General features: G+C 54.4%; 1 protein-coding gene across 3 annotated transcripts in view; it reads left to right on the forward strand.

The window, feature by feature from the left end:
- The window catches only part of SYMPK (symplekin), a 39,148-nt gene that overhangs the window by 26,721 nt on the left and 1,329 nt on the right, over positions 1–11,098 (forward strand). For 2 of the 3 annotated variants that reach the window (XM_008578588.1, XM_008578589.1), the window contains exons 17-25: positions 530–677; positions 1,650–1,810; positions 3,292–3,400; positions 3,727–3,827; positions 4,598–4,688; positions 5,781–5,882; positions 9,532–9,719; positions 10,584–10,760; positions 10,953–11,048. In XM_008578588.1, coding sequence (XP_008576810.1) covers positions 530–677; positions 1,650–1,810; positions 3,292–3,400; positions 3,727–3,827; positions 4,598–4,688; positions 5,781–5,882; positions 9,532–9,719; positions 10,584–10,760; positions 10,953–11,048 — 1,173 coding nt within the window. Of the gene's footprint in view, positions 1–529; positions 678–1,649; positions 1,811–3,291; positions 3,401–3,726; positions 3,828–4,597; positions 4,689–5,780; positions 5,883–9,485; positions 9,720–10,583; positions 10,761–10,952; positions 11,049–11,098 lie in introns of those variants that run through there. The other variant, XR_550929.1, reaches the window with a different exon arrangement.

The raw sequence follows: 11,098 nt of genomic DNA on the forward strand, positions 1-11,098 counted from the left end.
GAGGCCCTTGACCCATTCTGCTCCTGCCCTTTAATGAACTTGTCACATGGCAGTGCGTGTCCGTTCATTCAGCAGACCTTCATTGCACATCTCTGGCACAGGCTCTGTGCTGTTGGGACAAAGCAGTGCCCAAGACTGTCCCCTGCCCTCATGACTCCCAGCAGGTGATATCTGAGTGAAACAGGATTGAGCCAGCAACAGGCATTCCAGGCAGTAGAGAGCCTTCCATGCCAAGTTTCAAAGCCAGGGAGACTTGGCAGGGAGCATTACTTTTGAGGAACTGAGGAAAGTTCAGTCTGCTTAGAGTGTAGTGAGCAAGGCAAGGAGTGGTAAGAGATGGGGCTGAGAAGGTAGGTGATGATGTGGGGCCCTGCCTTAGGCCAGGACACTTCCCTCCTGAGCTGCTCACCAGCTGTGGGCACAGGTAACTCAGCTGACCTGGGCCTTTCTCAAGCTTGGCTGCCAAGCTTGGAAGAATAGCCACCTCTCCCCTCCCCCCCTCCATCTTGCCCCCACTCTGTCTCCTCAGGTGCGTTCCCAGGCCCTGCTGTTCATCAAACGCATGTATGAGAAGGAACAGCTGCGCGAGTATGTGGAGAAATTTGCTCTCAACTACCTGCAGCTTTTGGTTCACCCCAACCCACCATCTGTGCTGTTTGGAGCTGACAAGGATACAGGTTTGATGTTGATTCATCAGATATGTATTGAGCACCTGCTGTATTCTTGGCTCTGGGTCCTGGACACAGGCTGGATCAAAGCTGATCCCTGCCCGGCCTACTAGGGGAGACAAGCATACAGTAGTGACAGGAATGGGCAGGGCTGGGATAGCCAACCAGGTGGCTGTGGAAACCCAGAGAATGTGACGCTTGACCCAGCCTAAGAGGTCAAGGGGAGACCCAGAGGACAAGGAGAGCGAGCCAGTGGTAGGTTCCAGGAAGGGACTGGCGGGATCATCTCAGGCCAGTCCCTTCAGCAAAGCACCGGGTCTCCTAGAATGACAGACAGGAAAACCCAGGTTTCACATAAACAGACCATTAAATGGGAAGGTTTGACGCCATGATGGAGAAGCACAGGAGACCCAGCTCAACCTGGGTGCCGGGAAGCCTTCCCAGGAGAGACACAGTCTGCATAAGACCCAAAGGATGAGTAAGTGTGAAAAGACCATCTGGGAAGCAGTGTTCCAGGCAGAGGAGACAGTGGGCACAAAGGCTCAGAAATGGGGTCCCAGGGACTGTAAGAAGTAGCACGTGACCTGCATAGAGTGCACCAGGGGCAGTGGTCAAGATGAGTCTGACAGGTGGGCTGAGGCTGCCCCTGCAGGGCCTGGCAGACATTGCAAGGTGGGGAACTGGAGACTTATTCTGAGGCTACAGGACAGTCATGGCAGGACTTTGAGCAGGAGAGGGACAGGGTCCTAATCGCACTTCAGAAAGATCCTTCTGGCTGCCCTTTGGTTTGGTGGTCAGAGGAGGCTGGAGATGGGAAGTCCTGGTCCCATCCCATGACCAATCTGCTTCCCAGTCCCAGCTCCTTTCTCTGTCTGCCTCCTCTCCCCACTGACCCACTCCCTGAGAAAAGACAGACATGGGGTAGGAGGGGGTTGGGAGGAGAGTGTGGACCAGTCTGATGCCTGCCTCCTGTCCTGTCAGAAGTGGCAGCGCCCTGGACTGAGGAGACGGTGAAGCAGTGTCTGTACCTCTATCTGGCCCTCCTGCCTCAGAACCACAAGCTGATCCATGAGCTGGCAGCTGTGTATACTGAAGCCATCGCTGACATCAAACGGACGGTGCTGAGGGTCATCGAGCAGCCGGTGAGGCCCCTGAGCCCACCACGCTCTGCCCACCAATGGGCAGGGCTGAGTCCCCAACTCCAACTCTCCCCCTAGTATCTCCACCTCAGCATGTACTAAACACAAATATTTGTCCTTCTGGTCTGACAGCTCTGTGGCTTGTGGGTGGCCCACACATCATCCATCAGTGTGTGAGAAGCCAGCAGCGTGGCCCAGCAGTTAGCAGCCTAGAATTGGACAGACCTGGGTTCACCTTCTGCTTCTGACTTTCTCACTGTAACCTTGGGCCCTTCTGTAAAAATGGGGAAGATAATATAGTCCCAGCAAGCTGCTGCAAGGAGTCCCTGAACTTGTGCACATAAACATCTGTGTCACTCATTATTTATGAGCTGGCCTTCCCCGTGTTGCTGATGGGACTCTTTAGCTGTCGTTACATAAAAATAAGTTACTCCTGCTCCTATCTCCGGAGCCACAGGGTTGCCCACGTGAGAAGCAAACTGACACCTGAAATTCAGAATGTCTGCCCTTCCAATTTACAGCTGGATTTGAAACCACTTCGTTTTATCTCTGCCTCTGATATTTCTTTATTATGGAAATTTTCCAACATAAATAAAAGGAGAGAGAACTGCGTTAATCCCCACTTATCTGCCACCCAGATTAAATTGTGCCCCTACCTGTAAAATGGGGATAATAGGTTGTCACCAGGATGAAGCAGATTTTTATCCCCATTTTCAAGTGAGCCAATTGCAGTTTGGAGAAAAGTGAGCCCACTGGACTGTGAGCTGCTGGAGGGCAAAAGCTGTCAGTTTCTTTTTTTTTTTTTTTAAAGATGACCGGTAAGGGGATCTCAACCCTTGGCTTGGTGTTGTCAACACCACGCTCAGCTAGTGAGCCAACCGGCCATCCCTATATAGGATCCGAACCCGTGGCCTTGGTGTTATCAGCACCGCACTCTCCCGAGTGAGCCACAGGCCGGCCCTCAAAAGCTGTCAGTTTCGTTCATGATTGTAAATGTGTATTGGGCAAAGGTGAAGCCTGGCCCCCTGCTGCCTGTGGCTGGTGCCCACAGAGGGACAGGCTCCAGAAGCAGCAGCAGATGGAGCCCTGGTCTGGTCATGCAGCCAAGCTGGGGCAATGGCAGTCACCGCAGGGAGTGGGCAGGGGCCAGCAAAGGGTTCACAGAGGAGTTGAAGCACAGGTTGGGCACAAAAGGTAACTCAAATCTGAGACAGACAACAGAAGGAATGGCCTGCCAGGGAGGAGGGCAGCTCTGGCAAAGAATAAGGAGCTGAAGCAAGTCTGGATCTGAGTGAGACTGGGTGGAAGAGACCAAGATGCTTCTTTTCTATCCCTCTTCCACCTTCCCCAGATTTGCCTCAGTCTCTAAACCCCATCACCAGTTCTTACCCCGAGTCCTAGCATTGCCCCTAGCCAACCTCCCCGTGACACTTGGGCCTTTCTGAGTTCACCCTGGGTCTGCTCATCCCTGTTTCTGCCTCTAGATCCGAGGAATGGGCATGAACTCTCCGGAGCTACTCCTGCTGGTGGAAAACTGTCCCAAGGGGGCAGAGACATTGGTCACCCGATGTCTGCACAGCCTCACAGACAAAGGTGCCCTCTCCGTGGACCCCCACCCTTCATCCTTTCCTCCCTCTCCTGGGCCTTCCCTACTTCCCAGGCCCTGGGGATCAGAGCTGCTGAGACTTCATACAGTTACACCTTTTGTGGGTCTCTCCCCATCCTTGGGCCTCCATTTCTCCATCCAGAACAGTGTGGTGCTAACTGCATGTGAGAAACCAAGGGCCAAGGATTTCTTGTCTGAATTGAGTTGTCCCCTCCCACACACCTTCCTCCATTTCTCCTCCCTCAGTGCTCACCCTCACCTGTCTTCCCCACTGCCCCAACACCATGCTTCCTGCTTATTTTTCTGCCCACAGTCCCACCCTCCCCAGAGCTGGTGAAGCGGGTCCGTGATCTCTACCACAAGCGCCTGCCAGATGTCCGCTTCCTCATCCCAGTGCTCAATGGGCTGGAGAAGGTATGGAGGTGGGCGCCTGTCTACCCCACTGACAGGGACATGGTGGGACAGGAGGAGGCAAGCAGCAGGCTTCTTTCAGCAGTAGGTGAGCCAGAGGCAAATAAGGGAATGTGTGAGTGTGTGACCTGTGAGCAGAAATCTCAGGAGCCGCTGACACCCAGTTACCTATGTAAAATGCTTCAGATTATGTTCCAGGATTTATCAGACCAGGGATCAGTCTCAACTCTGCCTCATCCTCCTCTGACCTTGTGCAAGCCACTTACCCTCTTTCAGCTGCACCTTCCTCACCTGTCAAATGAGGATTAATCACAGTGACCCCTCGTGCTTGTGAGTGCATGTACATGCGTGTGCACACACATACACTTGTCTCTAGGCCACGGATAGTGCTGGTATAGCACTGTTCCCAGCACGTAGGAAGTACCCCCTCCACCAAAGCATCTCTGTCTCACCCCTAACAAGCTGTGGGACCTTGAATGAACAACTATTTCCTTGCCTAAAGGGGATGACAGCAAGACCCTCTATTGCACACTTGCGGGGTAGTCAGCAGCTTGTGTGTGTAAGGTGCTCAGCCTGGCTCAGGGGACCTGTGACATGCAGGGGGTTTAGATAGAGAGAAAGCTCCTCCTTAAGGAGGTAGAAGGAGTGCTGAGAGAGGGGAACATGGAAGGGCTTGGTGAGCTGGAACCTGCCCCTTACTTCCCTAGGGTAGCTTGTCGGGAAGGTGGATGGGGGCGTATCTGACCTGCCACCACCCCACTTTCTCCCTGTAGAAAGAGGTGATCCAGGCCCTTCCTAAACTCATCAAACTCAACCCCATCGTGGTGAAGGAGGTCTTCAATCGCCTGCTAGGCACCCAGCATGGTAGGTGATGTGACCCCCTCACCACCAGGGCCAACTGTGTCCTCCCCCAGGAGGCCCAGCTGAGGAGGTGGGGCAGGAGGGGAGGTGCCAAGTACTGGGGGAGGCCTTTTGGTGCCACCCTTAGGAGGAGTAGGTTCATCTTGCTCCTTAGGGCACCATGCAGACTTGATGGCTCAACATATCTCAGAGCTCTTGGGCACCCTCCTGAGATGTTTGGATGATGGTTCCATCCACAGTGGTGGCAAAACTATAGCGCTGGGGCCTAACTCTTCAGAAGTGTCTTCTCTCCTAGGATCCAGCTGTTCTACAGCCTCCGTTAGGCATGGGCTCCACTCTGCTCCTCCTCAGATCTTGCCCGATCCCTCAAACTATGAGCCAGGGGCATTTGTTTGACATAGTCAAAAAGAAACAAAAGTAAAACTTTCAACTTAGAAAAATTACCAAGTGATATAGAATGGTTTCCTTGCCCCTCCCCTCAGTGGCCAAAGCTAGGGAAAGCATGGAGGCTGTCTGTTCCACATGGAACCCGTGGTTTAAAACACACACAGAGAAGGGTCTGGGACCATCAAAACAGCATCAGCAGAGGGCTGCCTCCCCTGGCCGCCTCCTTTCCTGGGTACCCGCACAGTGGAAGGCTCTGTCCACTTTTTGCAAGTCCGTTGCCTGGCCCCACCCCATCCTGTCCTGTCCTGTCCTGCAAATGCCTGTATGGGTCTGTGCTGTGCTGGGCTTGGTGCTGGGCACCAGGCGATAAGCTCATCCTAGCCCTGCCCCCAGGGGGTGTACAGCCCACTGGGGAGAGAGGGAGAACTGCACTCAGATATTGCTGTAATGAGGGTGGGAACCAGGGTAGGGGAGGAGGAGAGCATGATGAAGACTTTGGGCTGCCCAGAGGTCTGCTGCTTCATCCAGTCCCCTCTGTTTGTATTCTCAGTCTCTTCCCCTGCTCTATCCTCTTCCCCCTTTCAGTCCCCTCCGAGCAGAGGGCACCTTGTGTCCATTTACCACTCCCCAAATCTGGGGCACTCAGACCTATCTCTTCATTTAGGCCTCCCTACTGTCTCCTCCTACTCCTACTCCCACCCACTACAGGCGAAGGGAACTCAGCCTTGTCCCCACTGAACCCCGGAGAGCTCCTGATCGCATTACACAACATCGACTCGGTAAAATGCGACATGAAGTCCATCATCAAAGGTGAGACGCTTCCCCTGCCCCCCGTCAGTGGCCTGGCCCCTGTGGACTGGGGCCAAAACCTCAATCACCCACGTGCCCCTGCTGGAATCTGCCAAGTTGAAGATTGTGCCTCCTGCAGCCCTACCTCAGAGCTCCGGAGACCACCCTCATTCCTTTCCCTCCCTCCCTCCTCTCCCTCCTTCCTTCCTTCTTCCAGGTCTTACCCTTTACAACCCCACATTTTTCTGCCTGCATCTAAGGCATTTCTGAACTTGCTGTGCGCTGGTATAGAGTGGTCCAAAAGAAATGAGGGACACCCCCTTCAGAAGCAAAGCCCAGGGCTGGCCCGTGGCTCACTCGGGAGAGTGTGGTGCTGATAACACCAAGGTCACAGGTTTGGATCCTATATAGAGATGGCCGGTTTGCTCACTGGCTGAGCGTGGTGCTGACAACACTGAGCCAAGGGTTAAGATCCCCTCACTGGTCATTTTTATTTTAAAAAAAAAAAAAGAAGAAGCAAAGCCCACAGTGAGTGGTGGTCAGAAGCACAGCAGCAGAGCAAATTCAGTGCACCAGGGCACTTGCTGGACCTGGGTAGATGCCAGACCCGAGCTGAGGCAGGGAAATGTGCCTTCATGGCAGGGGTGGTGACAAACTGGCCTTCTCTTGGTGGTCACCACTCACCATGCAGGCACTCTGAGTCAGTCTCTCCCTAAATGCCTATGGGCTGCTCCTCCTGATCCCCACCACGTTACCTGGTAAGTGTGTTGACTTCTATTTTGTAGGCAAGGAAATGGAGGTTCCAGAAAGGTTAAGTAACTTGGTCAGGGCCACACAAAAGCTAAGTGATGTAGTGGAAAAAACACAGAATCGTAAGTAAAATGGACCCAGGCTGGAATCCCAGCTCTACCAGTTCTGCCCGCCTATGGCACCCTGGGTCTCAGCATTGCTTCCCCGGAAGGGAAAAAGGCCATTTGTTCTGAGCTCTCCCCAGAGCTCCCTTTCACTCCCTCCCTGAGAGAGGTTTCTGACCAGGAGCTGCCCTTTATCACAGAGATCGAGGACCTGTCATTCTCTCTATACTCAGAAGACAACTGTCTTTTGATTCTTCTTCTCACCTTCAGAGTAGGGAGGGGGCTTCCTCTCTGTGCCAATTAAGTTTCATGTTCTGCCTTGAAATGGCTTCTTCAGCGGTTTATTTCCTAGCCTTCCTCCGAAAGTTCTCTCAGATACATTTACAGTCAAGAGAGGAGCTTATGAAAATGCAAAAACCCCCTTAAACTGAGGAGGCACTAAGGCCTCTAGTGAAAGAACAGGGAGAAAAAGATCTTGAAGCTTTTAGTCCAGGAGTGTCGTCTTTAGACTCCCTAACCCCTTTGATGATCTGATGAAGGTTCTGGCCCATTCCCAATGACAACATGCTCATATGGTTTCCGCACAATTTGAAGGAATTCACAGACACCACCCGCTTCATGAATGCCATTCCTAGACCCAGGTTAGAAATCCTAATCAGCCCAGTCCCGTGGTATTATGTGGAGGAACCAAGGCCCAAGACCTCCACCTTTCTGGAGGTCACACAGGCAGCCAGTAAGTAGCCAGGCCACTGGAGGTGTCAGCAGGGCCTACCCTTCACAGTCCCACCTTTTACAACTCTCCCTTTTTCTTCCAACACACCCAGGCCTGCACGCAGCTTCCATTCCTACTGGGCTCTCAGCAACCCTCCAATCGGTCTCCCCACCAGCTGTTCATCCCCAGCACCCAATCCACCCTGTTCCCAGAGCATGTGTTTCTCCTGTTTGGGCACCAGTGGTTTTCCTGGTTGTGCCAGCATCCCCACTATAAGCTCCAGATTGAGAAGTCCAGTCCTTCTCTGTGCACTGTTGGAATCCTCAGTGCCTGAGAGTATAAGCAGTCATTTCTGGCATTCACTCCCCACATAATCTACCCTCCTCCTATGGCGAACTTTTCTATAAAACTATACCTGCCCCCATTGATCTGTTCACGCAATTAAGAAAACACTGCAGGCTTCTACTTAGCCTTGTCCTGAGTGGTGCTGGGGAGATAGCCCCAGCCCTGTCCTCCCTGGAGCTCACAGTCCAGGGAGGGAGACGAAAGTGTCCCTGGACAGTAATGACTCAGAGCAGGGCTGGGACAGGGCAGCCCAGAGGGGCCGCCTGACCCAGCCTGGGTTTGGAACATTAGGGAGGGCTTCCTGGAGAGGGTTCTACCCAAGCTGAGACCAGGAAAGAATGAGTAGGAGTGATGTAGCAGTGGGGGAACAGTGTCACAGAGAAAGAATGTTTGCAGAGGCCAAAGGATGTGTTACCTGGCCTGGGTCTGGAACTGCAGAGCTGAACCTGGCTGGATCTGAGGGTGAGAGAGGGGGCCTGGTCCCGCAGGTCAAGAGATGAGGTCAGGCTATAAGCACTGGGAAAACTGCCCTGCCTTTATAGGGTCTCACAGGCCACAGTCGGAGTTTGGCCTTGATCTCTTGAGGGCCACTGGGAGGGAAGGGGTCAGGTTTGAGCTTTCCAAAGACCCCCTCAGGGTGCTGTATGGAGAGTGGATTAGAGGCTGGGTGGGAGGTCCATGAGGAGGATGGGGCAGAGCTGAGAGGGAGGAGAGGGAAGAAGGTTGATGCTGGAAGCCTACAGGCAGTAGAGCAGGCAGGACCCATGGATTACCTGGCCATGAGGAGGGGGTGCTTCCTCAGTTTCTGTCAGGTCCTCGCCTCCTGTGCTCTCTCCTCTGCCCTTTCTGCCTCCTCCCTGCCTGTCTATCTGTATCTCCCCCATCCTCCCACTTTGAGCATCCCCCATTTCTTATAGGTCCCACCCCACCCCCTGTTCTCATTAGCCTGTCAAGTATTGGGGTTGGGGGGCCTCTCCTAGCTCAATAAAGACTTCCTGGTTGACAGACTCACATGGCAAGTGGTGTTTGGGGAAGAAGGGGTTCAGAGGCAGCTTCTGGGGTCTCTCCATTAGCACAATGGATTGAGACACTACCACCCATTCCTGAGGGAACAGACCCCAAGGCCTGTCTTTGTGGGTTCCCCTGTTGTGCCAGCTCTCTGGGTCCTTCTGGCACTGGGTGCTGAGCTGGGGAGAGGGGGTCATCAGATGCCCTAGTACCACCCTCCTCTTGTCCCTCCCTTCACTATTACTCTGTTGACTGTGTCCTGTATCCGCCATCATCCCAGCACTAACACAAGCCCTTATGCCTTAGTCAGGGTTGGGAGTGGGCAGACCCTTGACCAGCCTTCTGTTGGAGAGCCACCTCTCCTGTCCCCTTTGGGATGGCTTATGGAAGTCAGTAGCTGCCTTATCTCTCGCAGGAGGGTGGTGCCTTGCTGCCCTTGTCAAGCCAGAATGGGTCTTTAGGGGTTGGCAACATGTCTTTCCTGCCTTAGCTTTTCCCTGGATTGTTCCCAAAGACAGAGGGCCAAGGTCTCCCTATCCAGCCAAGTGTGGTGTTCAGGAGTTGGTTGTGTCTTCTCCCTTGGACCAAGTCCACAGGCTTTCCAAGGGCTGGGCCACAGTGTGCCCTCAGAGTGGGGCCTTCTGCTGGGTGGGGGGATCTTCAGGAAGTCCAGGCAGACAGCAGGGTGGGGCTCCCACCACCCAGGGGCAGCTGGGCAAAGAGGACAGGCCCACTCTCCGCCTCCTCGCAGCCACCAACTTGTGCTTTGCGGAGCGGAACGTGTACACATCGGAGGTGCTGGCCGTGGTGATGCAGCAGCTGATGGAGCAGAGCCCCCTGCCCATGCTGCTCATGAGGACCGTCATCCAGTCCCTGACCATGTACCCCCGCCTGGGGGGCTTCGTCATGAACATCCTGTCCCGCCTCATCATGAAGCAGGTAACCCGCCCCTGACCACCCCACCCCTTGGTTCCCCCGGCAGTGTACTGCAGTGGGGCGCACTGAAGATACACTTGAGGCAGAATCGAGGGCTAGAAAGCTCTGCAGAGGGAGCCTGGATGAGGAGAGCAGACTCTACTGAGACCCCTTTGCCCTGCCCCCTGCCAAGAAAAGACAGTGCTCCAAAGGTCTCTAACTTGGACAGCTACAGAGTGGAGAGAGAGAGCAATTGGGTGGTAGGAGCGGTAATAGACTCGAGTTATACACCCCAGGAGAGGCACGGCTGCCCTTTGTCCCCTACCACCGTGCACCCGGCCAGGATACATACCACAGCTAAAAGATGGTCGAGTTTTTCGAGACCTAGAAATTTGGGCTTCTAGAAATACCATGAGAAAACAATAAATAAACCTCATCTGCAAGCCCCAGACTAGATTCAGCCCACAGGTTGCCACTTTGCAACATCTGGCTTAGAGGTTGAATGTGGGTTCACACAGACCTGGGTTCAGATCTTTCTGACCTTTGTCCTCTTCTGACCCTGGACAAGTCCCTGCGCCTCCCTGACATCATCTGTTTAGCAGGGCTAATATCCTCTTGAGGCTGAGGTGAGAACAAAATGGGACAGGAAACTGGCCCAGGGAGAGCTGTGGGAAAGGGCGCTCTGGGTTTTCTTTCCCAAGTTGCCCTCATGTACCAGCTGCCTGGATTGAGAAGACAAAGCCCTCCAGTGGGAGGTCTGGGCTGCATGTAGCCCAGAGGAGTCTGTTAGATGGTGGGGTGTGGGCAGCCATCTTGGCGAGCCCCAGTGTCGGGCTGGTGTTGCTGCCTGCGCGCCCCTCCCAATAACTCCCTCCCTGCCCGGTGCAGGTGTGGAAGTATCCCAAGGTGTGGGAGGGCTTCATCAAGTGCTGCCAACGCACCAAGCCCCAGAGCTTCCAGGTCATCCTGCAGCTGCCGCCCCAGCAGCTGGGAGCTGTCTTTGACAAGTGCCCTGAGCTCCGGGAGCCCCTGCTGGCCCACGTCCGCTCCTTCACCCCCCACCAGGTACCCCAGCGTGTTGGGTGGGTAGCCTCATGGGTCCAGCCCTGGGGGCCTGGGTGGAGGTGGGCAGAGGGGAGCCCTGCTTTGCTGCAAAAGGTCAGGGGCTCTGGAGGGTCAGGGACCAGGATCTGGGGTGTCCAAAAGGGGTCTCCAAGCCAGAGTTCTACGTAGTGCCCCTTACTGCTCTTCACCTAGCAAGCACACATCCCCAACTCCATCATGACCATCTTGGAGGCCAGCGGCAAACAGGAGACAGAGGCCAAGGAGGCACCTGCAGGGCCCCTGGAAGAGGTGAGGGCCCTGCAGCCCATCTGGATTCCCCGATCTCGTATAACTTCGTA

The sequence above is a fragment of the Galeopterus variegatus genome, unplaced genomic scaffold (genome assembly GCF_000696425.1).
Source record: "Galeopterus variegatus unplaced genomic scaffold, G_variegatus-3.0.2 Scaffold1725, whole genome shotgun sequence".
Taxonomy (NCBI): domain Eukaryota; kingdom Metazoa; phylum Chordata; class Mammalia; order Dermoptera; family Cynocephalidae; genus Galeopterus; species Galeopterus variegatus.